This window comes from Nipponia nippon, unplaced genomic scaffold (assembly GCF_047370975.1).
Source record: "Nipponia nippon isolate SJK-2023a ecotype South Korea unplaced genomic scaffold, ASM4737097v1 scaffold_44, whole genome shotgun sequence".
Lineage (NCBI taxonomy): Eukaryota > Metazoa > Chordata > Aves > Pelecaniformes > Threskiornithidae > Nipponia > Nipponia nippon.
Window position 1 is genome coordinate 836714 of NW_028262363.1, and position 23151 is coordinate 859864.

At 64.4% G+C, this 23151-nt stretch overlaps 2 protein-coding genes across 2 annotated transcripts; one reads left to right on the top strand and one right to left on the bottom strand.

Moving 5' to 3' along the window:
* Positions 1 to 12698, bottom strand: FBL (fibrillarin rRNA 2'-O-methyltransferase). The gene is made up of 9 exons (XM_087778491.1): positions 12615 to 12698; positions 11052 to 11105; positions 9532 to 9693; positions 8920 to 9011; positions 6703 to 6873; positions 5066 to 5198; positions 3179 to 3291; positions 2245 to 2390; positions 1 to 116 (listed from the first exon to the last, which is right to left on the bottom strand). The coding sequence occupies exons 1-9, from the start codon at positions 12622 to 12624 to the stop codon at positions 95 to 97; spliced, it is 903 nt and encodes a 300-aa protein (XP_087634617.1). The 5' UTR covers positions 12625 to 12698; the 3' UTR covers positions 1 to 94.
* A 2135-nt stretch (positions 12699 to 14833) lies between these two features.
* On the top strand, positions 14834 to 22354 carry COX6B1 (cytochrome c oxidase subunit 6B1). The gene is made up of 4 exons (XM_087778510.1): positions 14834 to 14987; positions 16911 to 17018; positions 19539 to 19639; positions 22135 to 22354. Exons 2-4 carry the CDS (start codon positions 16913 to 16915, stop codon positions 22186 to 22188), a joined length of 261 nt encoding a protein of 86 aa, XP_087634636.1. The 5' UTR covers positions 14834 to 14987; positions 16911 to 16912; the 3' UTR covers positions 22189 to 22354.
* Positions 22355 to 23151: the final 797 nt, after the last annotated feature.

Below are 23151 nucleotides of genomic sequence, written 5' to 3' on the forward strand. Positions count from 1 at the left end.
CGCCATTTTCCCTTTATTTAAATGAGGCCCCGCCCCCACCCGCCCCAAAGTGGGGGGCGGGGCCACGAAAGGCCACGCCCCCCCCCCGATGACATCACTTCTGCTTGGGGGGGGGCCTGGGGAGAGAGGGGCACCTCGGTCACGTGACCACCCCCAGCACCTCCCAGTCCCCCCCAGTATATCCCAGTGCCCCCCAGACCCCTCCCAGTATAACCCAGTCTCCTCCCAGTCCCTCCCAGTATATCCCAGTCCCACCTGTAGACGCCCACCACCATGGCATAATCCCTCCCAGTCCATCCCAGTGCCCCCCAGTCCCCTCCCAGTCTGTCCCAATCCCTTGTGATCCCCTCCCCATCCCCTTCCAGTATATCCCAGTTTATCCCAATCCCTCCCAGCACATCCCAGTCCCCTCCCAGTATATCCCAGTCCCACCTGTAGACGCCCACCACCACAGCGTGATCCCTCCCAGTCTATCCCAGTGCCCTCCCAGTGCCCCTCAGTACCCTCCCAGTCTATCCCAGTCCCTCCCAGTCCCTCCCAGTGCCCCCCAGTGCCCTCCCAGTCCCTTCCAGTCCCCCCAGTCCCCTCCCAGTCTATCCCAGTCCCTCCCAGTGCCCCCAGTCCCACCTGTAGACCCCCCCCCCCCCACGGCGTGGTCCCTCCCCGTCCCCTCCTAACCCCTCCCAGTCCCTCCCAGTCTATCCCAGTCCCTCCCCATCCCCTCCCAGTCTGTCCCAGTCCCTCCTAATCCCATCCCCTCCCCGTCTGTCCCAGTCCCTCCCAATCCCATCCCCTCCCACTCTATCCCAGTCCCTCCCAGTCCCCTCCCAGTCTATCCCAGTCCCCTCCCAGTCTATCCCAGTCCCTCCCAGTGCCCCCAGTTCCACCTGTAGACCCCCACCACCACGGCGTGGTCCCTCCCCATCCCCTCCTAACCCCTCCCAGTCTATCCCCGTCCCTCCCAGTCCCCTCCCAGTCTATCCCAGTCCCTCCCAGTGCCCCCCAGTCCTCTCCCAGTCTATCCCAGTGCCCCCCAGTCCCCTCCCAGTCTATCCCAGTCCCCTCCCAGTGCCCCCAGTCCCACCTGTAGACCCCCACCACCATGGCATGCTCCCTCCCAGTCCCCTCCTAACCCCTCCCAGTCTATCCCAGTCCCTCCCAATCCCCTCCCAGTCTATCCCAGTCCCTCCCAGTCCCCTCCCAGACTATCCCACTCCCCTCCCAGTCTATCCCAGTCCCCTCCCAGTGCCCCCAGTTCCACCTGTAGACGCCCACCACCACGGCATGCTCCCTCCCAGTCCCCTCCTAACCCCTCCCAGTCTATCCCAGTCCCTCCCAATCCCCTCCCAGTCTATCCCAGTCCCTCCCAGTCTATCCCAGTCCCTCCCAGTGCCCCCAGTCCCACCTGTAGACCCCCCCCCCCCCCACGGCATGGTCCCTCCCCGTCCCCTCCTAACCCCTCCCAGTCTATCCCAGTCCCTCCCAATCCCCTCCCAGTCTATCCCAGTCCCTCCCAGTCCCCTCCCAGTCTATTCCAGTCCCCTCCCAGTCTATCCCAGTACCTCCCAGTTCCCCCAGTCCCATCCCAGTCTATCCCAGTCCCACCTGTAGACCCCCCCCCCCACGGCGTGGTCCCTCCCCGTTCCCTCCTAACCCCTCTCAGTCCCCTCCCAGTCTATCCCAGTCCCTCCCCATCCCCTCCCAGTCTGTCCCAGTCCCTCCCAATCCCATCCCCTCCCAGTCTATCCCAGTCCCTCCCCATCCCCTCCCAGTCTGTCCCAGTCCCTCCCAATCCCATCCCCTCCCAGTCTGTCCCAGTCCCTCCCAATCCCATCCCCTCCCACTCTATCCCAGTCCCTCCCAGTCTATCCCAGTCCCCTCCCAGTCCCTCCCAGTGCCCCCAGTTCCACCTGTAGACGCCCACCACCACGGTGTGGTCCCTCCCCGTCCCCTCCTAATCCCTCCCAGTCTATCCCAGTCCCTCCCCATCCCCTCCCAGTCTCTCCCAGTCCCTCCCAGTCCCCTCCCAGTCTATCCCAGTCCCCTCCCAGTCTATCCCAGTCCCTCCCAGTCTATCCCAGTCCCACCTGTAGACCCCCCCCCCCCACGGCGTGGTCCCTCCCCGTCCCCTCCTAACCCCTCTCAGTCCCCTCCCAGTCTATCCCAGTCCCTCCCAGTGCCCCCCTGTCCCCTCCCAGTCCCCTCCCAGTCTATCCCAGTCCCTCCCAGTGCCCCCAGTCCCACCTGTAGACGCCCACCACCACAGCGTGGTCCCTCTCGTAGGGCTCCAGCGTCAGCTGCTCCTGCGGCTTCATCTGCTCCCCCGTCATCTTCCTCACCTCCCCCGCGAAGACGGCCTCGGGCGCCGCCGTCGAGTCGATGCAGTTCGCCTGCCGCCCAGACTGGGCCTTACTGGGATGGACTGGGCTGGACTGGGCCCCGGCGCCCCCGCCCGCACCTCCCTACTGCCTCCCAGGGGCCTGTTCCTGGGTCATTCCTGAACTCCCAGTGGTCTTTACTGGTTCCCAGTTGCCTCTTACTGCCTCCTACTTGTCTCTTACTGGGCCTTACTGGTTCCCAGTATCCCACTACTGGGCCTTACTGGTTCCCAGTATCCCACCACAGCTCCCTACTGCCTCCCAGGGGCCTGTTCCTGGGTCGTTCCTGGCTCCCAGTGGTCTTTACTGGTTCCCAGTTGCCTCTTACTGCCTCCTACTTGTCTCTTACTGGGCCTTACTGGTTCCCAGTATCCCACTACTGGGCCTTACTGGTTCCCAGTATCCCACCACAGCTCCTTACTGCCTCCCAGGGGCCTGTTCCTGGGTCGTTCCTGGCTCCCAGTGGTCTTTACTGGTTCCCAGTTGCCTCTTACTGGTGCGTACTGGTTCCCAGTGCCTTCTTACTGGTGCTTACTGGTTCCCAGTGCCTTCTTACTGGTCTTTACTGGTTCCTAGGGCCCCATTACTAGTCCTTACTGGTTCCCAGGGCCCCATTACTGGTCCTTACTGGTTCCTAGGGCCCCATTACTGGTGCTTACTGGTTCCCAGTGGCCTGTTACTGGTCCTTACTGGTTCCCAGTGCCCTGCTACTGGTCCCTGTAGCCCCGTTACGGCTCAGCGCTGGTTCCCAGCGCCGGGTACTGGTGCGTACTGGTGGATACTGGTGGGTACTGGTATACCTTGATGGAGATGACAAAATGGCCGCCGTTGCGCAGGAAGTTGTGGGCGTTGAGGGCCACGATCCGCGTCTGGTCCGGCTGCGCCACGTCCGCGAAGATGACGTCCACCATGCCTGGGGTGGGTGGGGCACCCCAAAATCAGGGGGACCCCAAAACCCCCCCGGGTGCACCCTGACCCCCCCCCCCCCAGCACCCAAAACCCCCCTGAGATGCCTCCAGACCTTCTCCTGAACCTCCAAACCCCCCTGAGCACCCCACAATCTTCTCCTGGACCTTCTCAACACCCCAAATTCTCCTCGAGGACCCCAAAATCACCTCAAGCCCCATCTCAGGTGCCCTCAGCACCCAACAGCACCCAAAAAAACCCCCCTGAGATGCCTCCAGACCTTCTCCCAACCTCCAAACCCCCCTCAGCACCCCCAAATCTTCTCCTGGACCTTCTCAACACCCCAAATTCTCCTCGAGGACCCCCAAGTTCTTCTCCAGGTCCCTCACAGCACCCCCAAACCCACCTGAGATGCCCTCAGCACCCAACAGCACCCAAAAAAACCTCCATCAGATGCCTCCAGACCTTCTCCTGAACCTCCAACCCCCCGGAGGACCCCCAAATCTTCTCCTGGACCTTCTCAACACCCCAAATTCTCCTCGAGGACCCCAAAATCACCTCAAGCCCCATCTTAGGTGCCCTCAGCACCCAACAGCACCCAAAAAAAACCCCCTGAGATGCCTCCAGACCTTCTCCCAACCTCCAAACCCCCCTGAGCACCCCAAAATCTTCTCCTGGACCTTCTCAACACCCCAAATTCTCCTCGAGGACCCCAAAATCACCTCAAGCCCCATCTTAGGTGCCCTCAGCACCCAACAGCACCCAAAAAAACCCCCCTGAGATGCCTCCAGACCTTCTCCCAACCTCCAAACCCCCCTGAGCACCCCCAAATCTTCTCCTGGACCTTCTCAACACCCCAAATTCTCCTCGAGGACCCCCAAGTTCTTCTCCAGGTCCCTCACAGCACCCCCAAACCCACCTGAGATGCCCCCAGCACCCAACAGCACCCAAAAAAACCTCCATCAGATGCCTCCAGACCTTCTCCCAACCTCCAAACCCCCCTCAGCACCCCCAAATCTTCTCCTGGACCTTCTCAACACCCCAAATTCTCCTCGAGGACCCCAAAATCACCTCAAGCCCCATCTCAGGTGCCCTCAGCACCCAACAGCACCCAAAAAAACCCCCCTGAGATGCCTGCAGACCTTCTCCCAACCTCCAAACCCCCCGGAGGACCCCCAAATCTTCTCCTGGACCTTCTCAACACCCCAAATTCTCCTCGAGGACCCCAAAATCACCTCAAGACCCATCTTAGGTGCCCTCAGCACCCAACAGCACCCAAAAAAACCTCCATCAGATGCCTCCAGACCTTCTCCCAACCTCCACACCCCCCTCAACACCCCCAAATCTTCTCCTGGACCTTCTCAACACCCCAAATTCTCCTCGAGGACCCCCAAGTTCTTCTCCAGGTCCCTCACAGCACCCCCAAACCCACCTGAGATGCCCTCAGCACCCAACAGCACCCAAAAAAACCTCCATCAGATGCCTCCAGACCTTCTCCTGAACCTCCAACCCCCCGGAGGACCCCCAAATCTTCTCCTGGACCTTCTCAACACCCCAAATTCTCCTCGAGGACCCCAAAATCACCTCAAGCCCCATCTTAGGTGCCCCCAGCACCCAACAGCACCCAAAAAAACCCCCCTGAGATGCCTCCAGACCTTCTCCTGAACCTCCAAACCCCCCGAGGAACCCCAAAATCTTCTCCTGGACCTTCTCACCCCCCCCCCCAAGTTCTTCTCCAGGACCCCCAAGCCTCCCTGGCTCCGCCCCCCGCCCCGACTGACCAATGAGCATGCGGTATTTGTGAGGGTGCCGGGCGTCCTCGATGACGGGGATCACGTTGGTGCGTTTCTTGGCGACGTTGATGAGGTCACGGCCCGAGCGATGGGAGAATTCCACGGCGTAGACCAGGCCCTCCTGGGGACGGGGAGGTCACCCCACCGCCCAGGGGGACATCGGGGGGTCCCCAAGGTGGAGAAGACCTCCAGGGACATGGAGCCACCACCCAAGGGGATGTCCCTGAGGTCCCCAAGGTGGAGAAGACCTCCAGGGACATGGAGCCACCACCCATGGGGACATCGGGGGGTCCCCAAGGTGGAGAAGACCTCCAGGGACATGGAGCCACCACCCATGGGGACGTCCCTGAGGTCCCCAAGGTGGAGAAGACCTCCAAGGACATGGAGCCACCACCCATGGGGACGTCCCTGAGGTCCCCAAGGTGGAGAAGACCTCCAAGGACATGGAGCCACCACCCATGGGGACGTCCCTGAGGTCCCCAAGGTGGAGAAGACCTCCAGGGACATGGAGCCACCACCCATGGGGACGTCCCTAATGGAGATGCCACCTCCAAGCTGTCCCCAAGGCGTCGATGACCCCATAGTGACGTCCCCAAGGGGCTCCCAGGGCCACCCCACGTCCCCTTGTCCCACGGTGACGTCCCCAAAGGCCCTCAAGGACGTCCCCAAGTAGGTGGAGATGCCACCTCCACGTTGTCCCCAAGGCGCTGATGACCTCATCCTCGTGTCCCTCACCCCGGGACCCCCCGGTGACGTCCCCAAGGGGCTCCCAGGGCCACCCCACGTCCCCTTGTCCCACGGTGACGTCCCCAAAGGCCCTCAAGGACGTCCCCAAGTAGGTGGAGATGCCACCTCCACGTTGTCCCCAAGGCGCTGATGACCTCATCCTCGTGTCCCTCACCCCGGGACCCCCCGGTGACGTCCCCAAGGGGCTCCCAGGGCCACCCCACGTCCCCTTGTCCCACGGTGATGTCCCCAAAGGCCCTCAAGGACGTCCCCAAGTAGGTGGAGATGCCACCTCCACGTTGTCCCCAAGGCGCTGATGACCTCATCCTCGTGTCCCTCACCCCGGGACCCCATAGTGATGTCCCCAAGGGGCTCCCAGGGCCACCCCACGTCCCCTTGTCCCACGGTGATGTCCCCAAAGGCCCTCAAGGACGTCCCCAAGTAGGTGGAGATGCCACCTCCAGGTTGTCCCCAAGGCGCTGATGACCTCATCCTCGTGTCCCTCACCCCGGGACCCCCCGGTGACGTCCCCAAGGGGCTCCCAGGGCCACCCCACGTCCCCTTGTCCCACCACCCCAGCACATTGTCCCTAAATGACCTCAAGGACGTCCCCAAGTAGATGGAGATGCCACCTCCAGGTTGTCCCCAAGGCGTCGATGACCTCAACTCGCGTCCCCTAACCCCAGGACCCCCCGGTGACGTCCCCAAGGGGCTCCCAGGGCCACCCCACGTCCCCTTGTCCCACGGTGACGTCCCCAAAGGCCCTCAAGGACGTCCCCAAGTAGGTGGAGATGCCACCTCCACGTTGTCCCCAAGGCGCTGATGACCTCATCCTCGTGTCCCTCACCCCGGGACCCCCCGGTGACGTCCCCAAGGCCGGAGTGGCCCCGCACCCTTACCGGTCCCACGATGTCGGAGACGTGTGACACCGTTGTCCCCGAGGCGGCGCCCAGGTACAGGACCTTGGTCCCCGGCCGGATGTGGATCTGGTCGATGCCACCCAAGATGGCCGCCGCCAACTTGGAGCGGAAGGGGTTCCAGGCGCGGTACTCCACCTTGGTGTCACCGTCCTGGGGACGGGGACACGTGGGGACACGTCACCCCCCCACTGGGACACCCCATGGGCACCCCCAGCCTCCCAGTACCACCAGTGCCACCTCCCAGTGCTCCCAGTATGCAGCTTGACAACGTCCTGGTGGGACCTTGAGAAGGTCCTGGTGGTGCCCTCAGCCTTGGTGGCACCACCGTGGGGACACAGACCCACGGGGACGCGTCACCCCCCCGCTGGGACACCCCATGGCTGCTTACACCCTCCCAGTGCCACCAGTGCCACCTCCCAGTGCTCCCAGTATGCAGCTTGACAACATCCTGGTGGGACCTTGAGAAGGTCCTGGTGGTGCCCTCAACCTTGGTGGCACCACTGTGGGGACAGGGACATGTGGGGACACGTCACCCCCCCCACTAGGACACCCCATGGGCACCCCCAGCCTCCCAGTACCACCAGTGCCACCTCCCAGTGCTCCCAGTATGCAGCTTGACAACGTCCTGGTGGGACCTTGAGAAGGTCCTGGTGGTGCCCTCAGCCTTGGTGGCACCACTGTGGGGACAGGGACACGTGGGGACACGTCACCCCCCCACTGGGACACCCCATGGGCACCCCCAGCCTCCCAGTGCCACCAGTGCCACCTCCCAGTGCTCCCAGTATGCAGCTTGAGAACGTCCTGGTGGGACCTTGAGAAGGTCCTGGTGGTGCCCTCAGCCTTGGTGGCACCACCGTGGGGACACAGACCCACGGGGACGCGTCACCCCCCCGCTGGGACACCCCATGGCTGCTTACACCCTCCCAGTGCCACCAGTGCCACCTCCCAGTGCTCCCAGTATGCAGCTTGAAAACGTCCTGGTGGGACCTTGAGAAGGTCCTGGTGGTGCCCTCAACCTTGGTGGCACCACTGTGGGGACAGGGACACGTGGGGACACGTCACCCCCCCGCTGGGACACCCCATGGCTGCTTACACCCTCCCAGTGCCACCAGTGCCACCTCCCAGTGCTCCCAGTATGCAGCTTGAGAAGGTCCTGGTGGTGCTCTCAACCTTGGTGGCACCACTGTGGGGACAGGGACACGTGGGGACACGTCACCCCCCCACTGGGACACCCCATGGGCACCCCCAGCCTCCCAGTACCACCAGTGCCACCTCCCAGTGCTCCCAGTATGCAGCTTGACAACGTCCTGGTGGGACCGTGAGAAGGTCCTGGTGGTGCCCTCAACCTTGGTGGCACCACTGTGGGGACAGGGACACGTGGGGACACGTCACCCCCCCACTGGGACACCCCATGGGCACCCACAGCCTCCCAGTACCACCAGTGCCACCTCCCAGTGCTCCCAGTATGCAGCTTGAAAACGTCCTGGTGGGACCTTGAGAAGGTCCTGGTGGTGCCCTCAACCTTGGTGGCACCACTGTGGGGACAGGGACACGTGGGGACACGTCACCCCCCCACTGGGACACCCCATGGGCACCCCCAGCCTCCCAGTGCCACCAGTGCCACCTCCCAGTGCTCCCAGTATGCAGCTTGAAAACGTCCTGGTGGGACCTTGAGAAGGTCCTGGTGGTGCCCTCAACCTTGGTGGCACCACTGTGGGGACAGGGACACGTGGGGACACGTCACCCCCCCACTGGGACACCCCATGGGCACCCCCAGCCTCCCAGTACCACCAGTGCCACCTCCCAGTGCTCCCAGTATGCAGCTTGACAACGTCCTGGTGGGACCTTGAGAAGGTCCTGGTGGTGCCCTCAGCCTTGGTGGCACCACCGTGGGGACACAGACCCACGGGGATGCGTCACCCCCCCGCTGGGACACCCCATGGCTGCTTACACCCTCCCAGTGCCACCAGTGCCACCTCCCAGTGCTCCCAGTATGCAGCTTGAGAAGGTCCTGGTGGTGCCCTCAGCCTTGGTGGCACCACTGTGGGGACAGGGACACGTGGGGACGCGTCACCCCCCCCGCTGGGACCCCTTCCCAGTGGTTCCCAGTCCCTCCTTACCGCCTCCCAATTGCCCGCAGGTCCCTCCCAGTGACCCCCCCGTCCCCTCCCAGTAGCTCCCAGTCCCTCCCAGTACCTCGACGGAGATCCTCTTCTCCCCGTAGACCGACTCCCCCGGCACCAGGTTGCGGGTGACCAGGGCGTCCTCCTTCCCCCGGCAGATGAACACCCCTGCGGCAGGGACCCACGGCTGCCCCACGGCGCCCCCCAACTGCCCCACGGCGCCCCCCAACTGCCCCATGGCGCCCCCCAACTGGCCCCCAACTGCCCCACGGCGCCCCCAACTGCCCCACGGCGCCCCCCAACTGGGACCCCCAACTGCCCCACGGCGCCCCCCAACTGCCCCCTGGCGCCCCCTAACTGCCCCACGGCGCCCCCAACTGCCCCATAGCCCCCCCAACTGCCCCACAGGCACCCCCATGGGACCCCCAACTGCCCCATAGCCCCCCAAGCCCCTCGGGACCCCCAACTGCCCACCCCCACGGGACCCCCAAGTGCCCCATGGGACCCCCAAGTACCCCATAGCCCCCCAAGCACCCCCCAACTGCCCCATAGCCCCCCCAACTGCCCCATGGGACCCCCCAGTGCCCCCCAGCTGCCCCACGGGACCCCCCAGTGCCCCATAGCCCCCCCCCAAGTGCCCCCCCAGTGCCCCATAGCCCCCCCAGTGCCCCCCCCAGTTCCCCCCCCCCTTCGTGCCGATGGGGCTCCACCGTCACCTTCTTGCCCCCCTTGAAGCCGCCGCGGCCGCCCCGGCCCCCGCCCCTCCCCCCCCGGGGGGGGCCTCCTCGGCCCCGCCCCCCGAAGGCTCCGCCCCCGCGGGGGCCCCCCCGGGGCTGGAAGGAGCCGCCTGCGGGGAGAGGCACTGGGGTTACTGGGGGGGCGCTGGGAGGGGCATGGGGGTTACTGGGAGGGACTGGGAGGGGGACTGGGGTTACGGGGGGCACTGGGAGGGATGGGGAGGGGAACTGGGGTTACTGGGAGGGACTGGGAGGGGGACTGGGGTTACGGGGGGCACTGGGAGGGATGGGGAGGGGAACTGGGGTTACTGGGGGGCACTGGGAGGGGGACTGGGGTTACAGGGGGCACTGGGATGGGGAGGGGAACTGGGGTTACTGGGGGGCACTGGGAGAGACTGGGAGGGGGACTGGGGTTACGGGGAGCACTGGGAGGGAGGGGGGGGGGACCGGGGGTTACTGGGAGGGACTGGGAGGGGGACTGGGGTTACAGGGGGCACTGGGAGGGATGGGGAGGGGAACTGGGGTTACTGGGAGGGACTAGGAGGGGGACTGGGGTTACGGGGGGCACTGGGAGGGATGGGGAGGGAAACTGGGGTTACTGGGGGGGCTGGGAGAGACTGGGAGGGGGACTGGGAGCACTGGGAGGGGGACTGGGGTTACTGGGGGGGGCTGGGAAAGACTGGGAAGGGGACTGGGGTTACTAGGGGGGACTAGGAGGGGACTGGGAGAGGGACTGGGGTTACTGGGGGGCACTGGGAGGGGACTGGGAGCACTGGGAGGGGGGCTGGGGTTACTGGGAGGGACAGGGAGGGCGGCTTGGGGCACTGGAAGGGACTGGGAGGGGGACTGGGGTTACTGGGAGGAAGTGGGGGGGGCTGGGGTAACCAGGAAGAAGTGGGGAGGACACTGGGAGCACTGGGAAGGACCGAGAGGGGGACTGGGATTACTGGAAGGGACCAAGAGGAGAACTGGGAGGAACTGAGGGGGACACTGGGGTCACTGGGAAGGACCGGGAAGGGGGCTGGGAGGAACAGGGAGGAGGACCAGGGTTACTGGGAGGGGACTGGGAGTGGGGCTGGGCATACTGGGAGGAACTGGGACAGGAACTGGGGTTACTGAGAGGGACTGGGACTGCTGGGACGGACACTAGAATGGGCACCGAGCATACTGGGAGAAACTGGGAAGGAAACTTGGGTTACTGGGAGGGACTGGGCTTACTGGGAAAGGCTGGGGAGGGCACTAGGAGTGCTGGGAGAGGCACTGGAGGGGAACTGGGCATACTGGAAGTATACTGGTGAAAAAGGGAGCATGCTGGGTGTGGGGCAAAAAAGTAACTGGGCGTACTGGTGGGGAACTGGTCAGGCTGGGGGGGAAACACGGGAAAACTGGGCAGAGTGGGAAAGAACTGGGGCTCCCAGTACAGGCGGGAGCGGCCTTACTGGGAGGCACTGGGAAGGACTGGACTCACCTCGGCCCCCCCGGAAGCCGCCGCGGCCGCCGCGCCCCCCCCGGGGGCTGAACCCTGCCAGAAACCAGCATCAGACTGGGGCAACTGGGAGCACTGGGGCAGACTGGGATGGCTGCAGGAGGCTCCCAGTACCCACCCAGTAGCGCCCCACGGGCTCCCAGTTGCCCCCCCCCCAGGCTCCCAGTGTTCCCAGTTTGGCTTGACCACCCCCCACATCCCTCCCGCTCACCCCCTAACTCATCCCAGTTGCTCCCTAGTCTATCCCAGTTACCTCCCAGTATCACCTCATTTCTCGCAGTTACCCCCATGCCTTCCCAGTTCCCCCCAGTCCCATCCCAGTGCCTCCCAGTCTCCCCCAATCCCATCCCAGTCACCCCTCAGCACCCCCAATGCCTCCCAGTTACCCCCAGCCCCCCCAACCCCCTCCCAATAACCCCCAGTCCCTCCCAGTAACTCCCAGCCCCCCCAATCCTGTCCCAGTAACCCCCAGTCCCCTCAATCCCCTCTCAGTGCCCTCCCAGTGCCTCCCAGTAACCCCCACTCCCCTCCAGTCTCGCCAATCCCTTCCCAGTCCCCCCAACCCCCTCCCAGTAACCCCCAGTCACTCCCAGTAACCCCCAGTCCCCCCAATCCCCTCCCAGTAACCCCCAGTCCTCTCCCAGTAACCCCCAGTCCCCTCACAGTACCCTCCAGCCCCCTCCCAGTAACCCCCAGTCCCCTCCCAGTCCCCCCCAGTCCTCTCCCAGTAACCCCCAGTCACTCCCAGTTACCCCCAATCCTCCCAATCCCCTACCAGAAACCCCAATCCTCTCCCAGTAAGCCCCAGTCCCTACCAGTAACCTCCAGTGGCCCCCAATCCCCTCCCAGTAACCCCCACTCCCCTCCCAGTAACCCCCAGTCCCATCCCAGGGCCCCCCAACCCCCTCCCAGTCCATCCCAGTCCCCTCCCAGTAACCCCCAGTCCCCTCCCAGTCCCCCCAGTCCTCTCCCAGTAACCCCCAGTCACTCCCAGTTACCCCCAATCCTCCCAATCCCCTACCAGAAACCCCAATCCTCTCCCAGTAAGCCCCAGTCCCTACCAGTAACCTCCAGTGGCCCCCAATCCCCTCCCAGTAACCCCCAGTCCCCTCCCAGTAACCCCCAGTGCCATCCCAGTGCCCCCCAATCCCCTCCCAGTCCATCCCAGTCCCCTCCCAGTAACCCCCAGTCCCCTCCCAGTCCCCCCCAGTCCTCTCCCAGTAACCCCCAGTCACTCCCAGTTACCCCCAATCCTCCCAATCCCCTACCAGAAACCCCAATCCTCTCCCAGTAAGCCCCAGTCCCTACCAGTAACCTCCAGTGGCCCCCAATCCCCTCCCAGTAACCCCCAGTCCCCTCCCAGTAACCCCCAGTCCCATCCCAGTGCCCCCCAATCCCCTCCCAGTACATCCCAGTCCCATCCCAGTGCCCCCAAATCCCCTCCCAGTCCATCCCAGTCCCTCCCAGTAACCCCCAATCCCCTCCCAGTAACCCCCAATCCCCTCCCAGTCCGTCCCAGTGCCTCCCAGTTACCCCAGTCCGCACCTGGCCTCATCCCGCCGCTGCTCCACGCGGGGACGCACGCGCCTCTCCCTCTCTCTCACACCCGGAACCGGAAGCCCCAGCCGCCGGCTCCGCCCCTTCCCGGGCGCGGCGCACGCGCCTTCCGCCCGCCCGGCGTCACGGCCCCGCCCCAGGCCGGGCAGAAGTGACCGCGGAGGGCGGGAACGGGGAGCGGCTCCCCCGGGTCCTAGCGCCGGACCGCGGCCCCCGAACGGGACCAAGGGGGGGGCCGGGGGGATTTGGGGACAGAAAAGGGGATTTTGGGGCTCCTGAGGGGGATCTGGGGAGAGAAATGGGGATTTTGGGGGTCCTGGGGGGATTTGGGGGCTTCTGAGGGGGATTTGGGGAGAGAAATGGGGATTTTGGGGGTCCTGGGGGGGATTTGGGGGCTCCGGAGGGGATTTGGGGAGAGAAATGGGGATTTTGGGGGATCCTGGGGACATTTTGGGGCTCCTGAGTAGGATTTGGGGAGAAAATGGGGGTTTTGGGGGCTCCTGAGGGGGATTTGGGGACAGAAATGGGGATTTTGGGGGTCCTGGGGGGATCTGGGGCTCCTGAGGGGATTGGGGGAGAGAAATGGGGATTTCGGGGCTCCTGGGGGGGATTTGGGGACAGAAATGTGGATTTTGGGGGGTCCTGGGGGGGATTTGGGGGCTCCTGAGGGGGATTTGGGGACAGAAATGGGGATTTTGGGGGATCTTGGGGACATTTTGGGGGTCCCAAGGGGGATTTGGGGAGAGAAATGGGGATTTTGGGGGTCCTGGGGGGATTTGGGGGTTCCTGAGGGGGATTTGGGGACAGAAATGGGGATTTGGGGGTTCTGGGGGGATTTGGGGAGAGAAATGGGGATTTTGGGGGTCCTGGGGGGATTTGGGGGCTCCTGAGGGGGATTTGGGGACAGAAATGGGGATTTGGGGGGATCTTGGGGACATTTTGGGGGTCCCAAGGGGGATTTGGGGAGAGAAATGGGGATTTTGGGGGGTCCTGGGGACATTTTGGGGGTCCTGAGTAGGATTTGGGGAGAAAATGGGGGTTTTGGGGGCTCCTATGGGGGGATTTGGGGACAGAAATGGGGATTTTGGGGGTCCTGGGGGGGATCTGGGGCTCCTGAGGGGGATTTGGGGAGAGAAATGGGGATTTCGGGGCTCCTGGGGGGGATTTGGGGACAGAAATGTGGATTTTGGGGGGTCCTGGGGGGATTTGGGGGCTCCTGAGGGGGATTTGGGGACAGAAATGGGGATTTTGGGGGATCTTGGGGACATTTTGGGGGTCCCAAGGGGGATTTGGGGAGAGAAATGGGGATTTTGGGGGTCCTGGGGGGATTTGGGGGCTCCTGAGGGGGATTTGGGGACAGAAATGGGGATTTGGGGGTTCTGGGGGGATTTGGGGAGAGAAATGGGGATTTTGGGGGGTCCTGGGGGGATTTGGGGGCTCCTGAGGGGGATGTGGGGACAGAAATGGGGATTTGGGGGTTCTGGGGGGATTTGGGGAGAGAAATGGGGATTTGGGGGTTCTGGGGGGGATTTGGGGGTTCTGGGGGGGATCTGGGGAGAAAATGGGGGTTTGGGGGCTCCTGGGGGGATTTGGGGACAGAAATGGGGATTTTGGGGGTCCTGGGGGGGGGTTGGGGGCTCCGGAGGGGGATTTGGGGACAGAAATGGGGATTTTGGGGGATCCTGGGGACATTTTGGGGGTCCTGAGTAGGATTTGGGGGGAAAATGGGGGTTTTGGGGGCTCCGGAGGGAGATTTGGGGACAGAAATGGGGATTTTGAGGGCTCTTGGGGGGGATTTTGGGGGTCCTGGGGGGATCTGAGGACAGAAATGGGGATTTTGGGGGGTCCTGGGGGGATTTGGGGACAGAAATGTGGATTACGGGGATCCTGGGGGGGATTTGGGGACAGAAATGGGGGTTTGGGGGTCCGGGGGGGATTTTCGGGCCATTTGGGGGGGTCCTGGGGGATATTTTGGGGTTATTTGGGGGGGCTGAGGGGTATTTTAGGGCACGAGGATGCTGCTAACGCCAAATTTGGGGTCCTGGAAGCGTTTTGGGGTCATTTCGGGGCGTTTTGGGGCCATTTCGGGGTATTTTGGGACAGGGCCCGGGTCCTCCCGCCGCTGGGCGACGCTCAGTCCTCCCATCTCCTCTCTATGGCCGCCGCAGTCCTCCGAGCGCCGGCTCCCGCCCTCCGGCTGAGCCGCTCTACCCTCTACGTCTCGGTGGTTCCTCCCCTTCGGTTCCTTAAGGGGAGGGTGCGTCACTTCCGGCGGCGCGCTGCGTTTCCGCTGCGTCTCGTTGGTTCCGGCGGGAGGGCGGCGGCGGTGAAAGTCACTTTGAGGGGAGTCGGCGGCAGCCGGTGAGGGGGGGAACTGGGGGGTTACTGGGAGGGCACTGGGGGGGTTACTGGGAGGAGTGGGGGTTACTGGGTGCACTGGGAGGGCACTGGGGGGGGAACTGGGAGGAGTGGGGGGTTACTGGGTGCACTGGGAGGGCACTGGGGGTTACTGGGAGCGCTACGAGGGTTACTGAGGGCACTGGGGGCGCAACTGGGAGTACTGGGGGGTTACTGGGAGGGAACTGGGTGGGCACTGGAGGTTACTGAGGACACTGGGCGGGCACTGGGGGTTACTGGGAGCACTGGGGGGTTACTGGGAGGGAACTGGGTGGGCACTGGAGGTTACTGAGGACACTGGGCGGGCACTGGGGGTTACTGGGAGCACTGGGGGGGAACTGGGAGCACTGGGAGGGCACAGGGGTGTTACTGGGAGCACTGGGAGGAAGTGGGAGGGCTGAGAGGGCACTGGGGGGGAAGTGGGAGGACTGGGGGGGAACTGGGGGCACTGCGAGGGCACTGGGGGTTACTGGGAGCATTGGGAGGGCACTGGGGGTTACTGGGGGCTTACTAGGTACACTGGGGAGTTACTGGGAGGGCCCTTTGTGTTACTGGGAGCGCTGGGGGAGGACTGGGAGGGAACTGAGGGGGCACTGGGCGTTACTGAGAACACTGGGAGGGCAGTGGAATGAGTGGGGGGGGTTACTGGGAGGCACTGGGGGGGTTACTGGGCCCACTGGGGAGGCAATGGAAGGATTACTGGGAGGACTGGGAGAGCACTAGGGGTTACTGGGAGCACTGGGCGTTACTGGCAGGACTGGGGGGGCTCTGGAGGGTTACTGGGAGGGCATGGAGGGGTTACTGGGAGCACTGGGGGGGCACTGGGAGCCTCCCCCCAACCTTCTCAGCCCCTCCCCTTCCATGGATCCTGCCCCCCCCCCCCCATTAGTGGCCCCTAATTAGCGCAGGGGGGCTAATTAGTGAGGGGGAGGGGCTAATTAGCCCCATTAATGATCCTCATTAATTGGCCCCCCCATTCCCAGGGGGATTAATTACCCCCAGGGGGGTGTTAATTAGTCTGGGGGGGTATTAATTAGTCCTGGAGGAGTGTTAATAAATCCTGCAGGGGTGTTATTAGTGCTGGGCATTTATTAATTAGTCTTGGGGGTTAATTATCCTGTTAATTACTGTATTAATTACCTTATTAATTACCCCCATCACTATTGCTTCTTTACCACCCCCTTACTGGGTGGGGATTAATTAGTCCGGGGGGGGTAATTAGTCCCAGGGGGCCTTAATTGGTTCTGCAGGTTGCTAATTAGTCCTGGGGGTTAATTACCCTGTTAATTAGCTGCTAATTACCCTATTAATTAGCCCCCGGGGTGCCTCCCACCCCCCTTCCATTACCACATCCCCATACCATCCCCTTTCTTATTCCCCATGATAATTAATTATTCGTTAGAAGCCTTAATTATTCTGGGGGGGGTATTAATTATTCCTGAGACTTTATTAATTAGCTTGAAATAAATTAATTATCCTGTTAATTACCCTATTAATTAGCCCCGAGGGTGCCTCCCACCCCAAACTCCCCCCATTACCATTTTTCCATTGCCATCTTATTCCTGGGGGGGGGTAATTAATCCCGGGAGGGGCTAATTAATCCTGGGGTGGGCTAATTAATCCCGGGAGGGACTAATTAATCCCAAGGGAATATTAATTAATTGGAGAATCATTAATTAAGTCTGCTAATTACCCTCCCGGGTGCTCTCTTTCCTCTGTTACCATCCCCTTTCTCACTTCTAGAACCCAATTAATTATTTCCAGGGGGGTTAATTAGCCCCGGGGGGGGGTAATTAGCCCCGGGGGGGGGTTAATTAGCCCCGGGGGGGGGTTAATTAGCCCCGGGGGGGGTTAATTAGTCATTAATTAGCCCGTTAATCGCCGCAGCCATGGCGGAGGACATCAAGACCAAGCTGGAGCGCTACAAGACGGCGCCGTTCGACAGCCGCTTCCCCAACCAGAACCAGACCAAGAACTGCTGGCAGAACTACCTGGGTGCGCCCCGCCGTCCCCTCCTGTCCCCTCCCGTCCCTTCCTGGCCACCAGGGTCCCCTCCTGTCCCCTCCCATCCCTTCCTGGCCACCAGGGTCCCCTCGTGTGCCCTCCTGTCCCCCTCCTGTCCCCTCCCGGCCACCAGGGTGCCCTCCTGTCCCCTCCCGGTCACCAGGGTCCCCTTCTGTCCCCTCCCGTCCCTTCCTGGCCACCAGGGTCCCCTCGTGTCCCCTCCTGTCCCCTCTCGTCCCCTCCCAGCCACCAGGGTCCCCTCCTGTCCCCTCCCGGCCACCAGGGTGCCCTCTGTCCCCTCCTGTCCCCTCCCGGTCACCAGGGTCCCCTTCTGTCCCCTCCCGTCCCTTCCTGGCCACCAGGGTCCCCTCCTGTCCCCCTCCTGTCCCCCTCCTGTCCCCCTCCTGTCCCCCTCCTGTCCCTTCCCGGCCACCAGGGTCCCCCTCCTGTCCCTTCCCAGCCACCAGGGTGCCCTCCTGTCCCCTCCCGTCCCCTCCTGGTCACCAGGGTCCCCTTCTGTCCCCTCCCGTCCCTTCCTGGCCACCAGGGTCCCCTCGTGTGCCCTCGTGTCCCCTCCTGTCCCCCTCCTGTCCCCTCCCGGCCACCAGGGTCCCCCTCCTGTCCCCCTCCTGTCCCCTCCCGGCCACCAGGGTGCCCTCTGTCCCCTCCTGTCCCCTCCCGGTCACCAGCGTCTCCTTCTGTCCCCTCCCGTCCCTTCCTGGCCACCAGGGTCCCCTCGTGTCCCCTCCTGTCCCCTCCTGTCCCTTCCTGGCCACCAGGGTCCCCTCCCGTCCCTTCCTGGCCACCAGGGTCCCCTCCTGTCCCCCTCCTGTCCCCCTCCTGTCCCCTCCCGGCCACCAGGGTCCCCCTCCTGTCCCTTCCCAGCCACCAGGGTGCCCTCCTGTCCCCTCCTGTCCCCTCCCGGTCACCAGGGTCCCCTTCTGTCCCCTCCCATCCCTTCCTGGCCACCAGGGTCCCCTCGTGTGCCCTCGTGTCCCCTCCTGTCCCCCTCCTGTCCCCTCCCGGCCACCAGGGTCCCCCTCCTGTCCCCCTCCTGTCCCCTCCCAGCCACCAGGGTGCCCTCCTGTCCCCTCCTGTCCCCCCCCCGGTCACCAGGGTCCCCTTCTGTCCCCTCCCGTCCCTTCCTGGCCACCAGGGTCCCCTCGTGTGCCCTCGTGTCCCCTCCTGTCCCCCTCCTGTCCCCTCCCGGCCACCAGGGTGCCCTCCTGTCCCCTCCCGGCCACCAGGGTCCCCTTCTGTCCCCTCCCGTCCCTTCCTGGCCACCAGGGTCCCCTCCTGTCCCCTCCCAGCCACCAGGGTGCCCTCCTGTCCCCTCCCAGCCACCAGGGTGCCCTCCTGTCCCCTCCCGGCCACCAGGGTGCCCTCTGTCCCCTCCTGTCCCCTCCCGGCCACCAGGGTCCCCTTCTGTCCCCTCCCGTCCCTTCCTGGCCACCAGGGTCCCCTCGTGTCCCCTCCTGTCCCCTCCTGTCCCCTCCCAGCCACCAGGGTCCCCCTCCTGTCCCTTCCCAGCCACCAGGGTCCCCTCCTGTCCCCTCCTGTCCCCTCCCGGCCACCAGGGTCCCCCTCCTGTCCCCCTCCTGTCCCCCTCCTGTCCCCTCCCGGCCACCAGGGTGCCCTCTGTCCCCTCCTGTCCCCTCCCGGTCACCAGGGTCTCCTTCTGTCCCCTCCCGTCCCTTCCTGGCCACCAGGGTCCCCTCGTGTGCCCTCCTGTCCCCTCTCGTCCCCTCCCGGCCACCAGGGTCCCCTCTGTCCTCCTCTGTCCCCTCCCTGGTCACCTGGGTGCTCTCGTGTCTCCTCTGTCTTCTCCCCAACGCCAGGGTCTCCTCCCATCCTCTCCTGTCCCCTCTTGTCCCCTGACGTCCCCTCTGTCCCCTCCCCAGCTGCCAGGGTCCCTTCATGTCCCCTGTGTCCCCTCACGTCCCCTCCCCAGATGCCAGGGTCCCCTCCTGTCCCCTGACGTCCCCTCTGTCCCCTGTCCAGATGCCAGGGTCTCCTCCTGTCCCCTGATGTCCCCTCTGTCCCCTGTCCAGATGCCAGGGTCTCCTCCTGTCCCCTCCTGTCCCCTGACGTCCCCTCTGTCCCCTGTCCAGATGCCAGGGTGCTCTCCTGTCCCCTGACGTCCCCTGACGTCCCCTCTGTCCCCTGCCCAGATGCCAGGGTCCTCTCCTGTCCCCTGATGTCCCCTCTGTCCCCTGCCCAGACGCCAGGGTGCTCTCCTGTCCCCTGACGTCCCCTCTGTCCCCTGCCCAGACGCCAGGGTGCTCTCCTGTCCCCTGACGTCCCCTCTGTCCCCTGCCCAGACGCCAGGGTCCCTTCGTGTCCCCTCTGTCCCCTGCCCAGACGCCAGGGTGCTCTGCTGTCCCCTGCTGTCCCCTCTGTCCCCTGCCCAGACGCCAGGGTCCCCTCCTGTCCCCTCCTGTCCCCTCTGTCCCCTGCCCTGATGCCAGGGTCCCCTCCTGTCCCCTGATGTCCCCTCTGTCCCCTCCCCAGACTTCCACCGCTGCGAGAAGGCGATGGCGGCCAAGGGGGCGGACGCCGCCCCCTGCCAGTGGTACTACCGCGTCTACAAGTCCCTCTGCCCCACCTCCTGGGTGAGTGCCACCGCCCCGTCCCCATGGCGTCCCCACGGTGTCCCCGTGGTCCTCGGGTCCCCCACGACATCCCCATGCTCCTCGGGTCCCTGTCTGGTCCCCCACGGTGTCGCCATGGTCCTCGGGTCCCCCACGGTGTCCCCATGGTGTCCCCATGCTCCTCGGGTCCCTGTCTGGTCCCCCACGGTGTCCCCATGGCCCTCAGAGTCCCCATGTGTCCCCATGGTGTCCCCATGGTCCTCAGGTCCCTCTTGGGTCCCCCACGGTGTCCCCATGGTGTCCCCATGGTCCTCAGGTCCCTCTCGGGTCCCCCACGGTGTCCCCATGGCCCTCACAGTCCCCATGGTGTCCCCATGTTCCTCAGGTCCCTCTCGGGTCCCCCACGGTGTCCCCATGGCCCTCAGGATCCCCAGGGTGTCCCCATGGTCCTCAAGTCCCTCTCGGGTCCCCCACGGTGTCCCCATGGCCCTCAGACTCCCCATGGTGTCCCCATGTTCCTCAGGTCCCTCTCGGGTCCCCCACGGTGTCCCCATGGCCCTCAGAGTCCCCATGATGTCCCCATGGTCCTTGGGTGCCTCTCGGGTCCCCCACGGTGTCCCCATGTTCCTCAGGTCCCTCTCGGGTCCCCCACGGTGTCCCCATGGCCCTCAGAGTCCCCATGGTGTCCCCATGGTCCTCAGGTCCCTCTTGGGTCCCCCACGGTGTCCCCATGGTCCTCAGGTCCCTCTCAGGTCCCCCACGGTGTCCCCATGGCCCTCAGAGTCCCCAGGTGTCCCCATGGTGTCCCCATGGTCCTCAGGTCCCTCTTGGGTCCCCCACGGTGTCCCCATGGTCCTCAGGTCCCTCTCAGGTCCCCCACGGTGTCCCCATGGCCCTCAGAGTCCCCAGGTGTCCCCATGGTGTCCCCATGGTCCTCAGGTCCCTCTTGGGTCCCCCACGGTGTCCCCATGGCCCTCAGAGTCCCCACGGTGTCCCCATGGTCCTCAGGTCCCTCTCGGGTCCCCCACGATGTCCCCATGGTCCTTGGGTGCCTCTCTGGTCCCCCATGGTGTCCCCATGGTCCTCAGGTCCCTCTTGGGTCCCCCACGGTGTCGCCATGGTCCTCAGGTCCCCTACAGTGTCCCCATGGCCCTCAGGATCCCCAGGGTGTCCCCATGGCCTTCAAGGTCCCCACGATGTCCCTGTGGTCCTTGGGTCCCTCTCTGGTCCCCCACAATGTCCCCATGGTCCCCAGGTCCCCCATGATGTCCCCATGGTCCTTGGGTTCCTCTTGGGTCCCCCAGGGTGTCCCCACGGTGTCCCTATGGTTCTTGGGTCCCTCTCATGTCCCCATGGCGTCCCCATGGTGTCCCCACGGTGTCCCCATGGCCTTCAGGGTCCCCCACGGTGTCCCCATGGTCCTCAGCTCCCCTACAGTGTCCCCAAGGGCGTCCCCTTGGCCTTCAGGATCTCCAGGGTGTCCCCACAGTGTCCCCATGGCCTTCAGGGTCCCCATGATGTCCCCATGGTCCTTGGGTTCCTCTTGGGTCCCCCATGGTGTCCCCATGGTCCTCAGGTCCCTCTCTGGTCCCCCACGGTGTCCCCATGGCCATCAGGTCCCTCTCAGGTTCTCCTCGGGTCCCCCACGGTGTCCCCATGGTCCTCAGGTCCCCTACAGTGTCCCCAGGGTGTCCTCGTGGCTCTCAGGATCCCCAGGGTGTCCCCACAGTGTCCCCATGGCCTTCAGGGTCCCCATGATGTCCCCATGGTCCTTGGGTCCCCCACGGTGTCCCCGTGGTCTTCAGGTCCTCACAGTGTCCCTATGGTTCTTGGGTCCCTCTCGGGTCCCCAACGGTGTCCCCATGGCCCTCAGAGTCCCCACGATGTCCCCATGGTCCTTGGGTTCCTCTTGGTGTCCCCATGGTCCTTGAGTCTCTCTCGGGTCCCCCACGGTGTCCCCCTGGTGTCCCCGTGGTCTTTGGGTCCCCCACGGCGTCCCCACGGTGTCCCTACAGTCCTTGGGTCCCCCACGATGTCCCCATGGATGTCCCCATGGTCCTTGGGTCCCTTCCAGGTCCCCCACGGTGTCCCCATGGTGTCACCATGTCCCTGATGGCATCACTGTGGTCCCTGTGTCCCTCATGGTGTCACCAAGTCCCTTATGGTGGCACCAAGTCCCTCATGGTGCCCCCCGTGGTGTCACTGTGGTCACCGTGCCCCCCGTGGTGTCACGGTGGCCCCTGTGCCACCCATGGTGTCACCAAGTCGCCATGGTGTTACGTACTCCATGACGTCACCCTAACCCTTGAATCCTCCATGGTGTCACCATGGCTCCCATGACGTCACCGTGTCCCCTGTGGTGTCACCACGTCCCCCCCGGCATCACTGCGGTCACCGTGTCCCCCATGCTGTCACCGTGTCCCCTATGGTGGTACCGCGCCCTCCACGATGTCACACGTCCCCCGTGGCGTCACCGCCCTGGCGTCCCCTCACGCCGTCGCCGTGTCACCCCGCAGGTGACAACGTGGGACGAGTACCGCGCGGAGGGGACCTTCCCTGGCAAGATCTGAGCGTCGCCCGCTTCCCCCCGGGGAGGGGACATCTCTGTCACCCGGGGCGGGGAGGTGACACGGCCATCGCCTGGTGGGGGAGGGGCCACGCGGCTGTCACCGGGGTGGGGGAGGGGACAGCGCTGTCACCGGGGGTGGTGGCACGGCCAATAAAGGGTTAAACTAGTGGCGGGTATGGTTTTTACTGGGGGAGGGGGGGGGTGACCCAAGGGTGGGGACATTTGGGTCCCCTCCCGGCCACCCGGGTCCCCTGGTGGGGGGAGGGGACAGATCAGCGACCCCGCCCAAAGCTGGAAGGAGAACGGTTTTATTCGTTAAAAGGTTGGGGGAGGGGAATGGGGACAACGTCCCCCAGCCGGGTCCCCTCCCGGCCACCCGGGTCCCCTCCGGGTGCTCCCTGGGGCCAGAGGCGCTACGGCACCAAGGGGACACCGGGGAGGGGGAGGGGCAGGAGCTGGCCCACGGCGTCCCCGGGACGCAGCAGGGCGTGGCCCAGGCCCCGCAGCGGCAGCGCTCCCAGCAGCTGGCCTGGGGGAGGACACGGCGTCAGGGTCTCCCCGTCCGTCCCACCATCTCCCCGTCCGTCCCACCATCTCCCCGTCCGTCCCACCATCCATCCTCCCATTTCTTCACCCATAGCTCCTTCTCTCCCTCTTGCATCTCCCTGGCCATCTCCAGTGGTTTCTCCATCCCTACGTCCAACCTCAAGGGTTTCTCCATCCCTACGTCCAACCTTGATGGTTTCTCCATCCATCTCTGGTGGTTTCTCCATCCCTACGTCCAATCTCAATGGTTTCTCCATCCATCTCCGGTGGTTTCTCCATCCATCCGTCCAACCTCGATGGTTTCTCCATCCCTCCCTATGTCCGTCTTCAGTGGTTTCTCCATCTTCAGTGGTTTCTCCATCCATCTCTCTGTCCATCCGTCCATCTCCAATGGTTTCTTCAACCATCTTCAATGGTT

What these genes read in the sequence shown, in the direction of transcription:
- COX6B1 (XM_087778510.1), top strand. Translation starts at nt 16,913, where the DNA reads ATGGCGGAGGACATCAAGACCAAGCTGGAGCGCTACAAGACGGCGCCG. An exon ending in CTGCTGGCAGAACTACCTGG is followed by an intron (nt 17,019 to 19,538) that starts GTGCGCCCCGCC and finishes TCCCCTCCCCAG; the next exon opens with ACTTCCACCGCTGCGAGAAG. An exon ending in CCCTCTGCCCCACCTCCTGG is followed by an intron (nt 19,640 to 22,134) that starts GTGAGTGCCACC and finishes GTCACCCCGCAG; the next exon opens with GTGACAACGTGGGACGAGTA.
- FBL (XM_087778491.1), bottom strand. An exon ending in TCTCCGACATCGTGGGACCG is followed by an intron (nt 5,199 to 6,702) that starts GTAAGGGTGCGG and finishes CCCCGTCCCCAG; the next exon opens with GAGGGCCTGGTCTACGCCGT. An exon ending in CAAATACCGCATGCTCATTG is followed by an intron (nt 3,292 to 5,065) that starts GTCAGTCGGGGC and finishes CACCCACCCCAG; the next exon opens with GCATGGTGGACGTCATCTTC.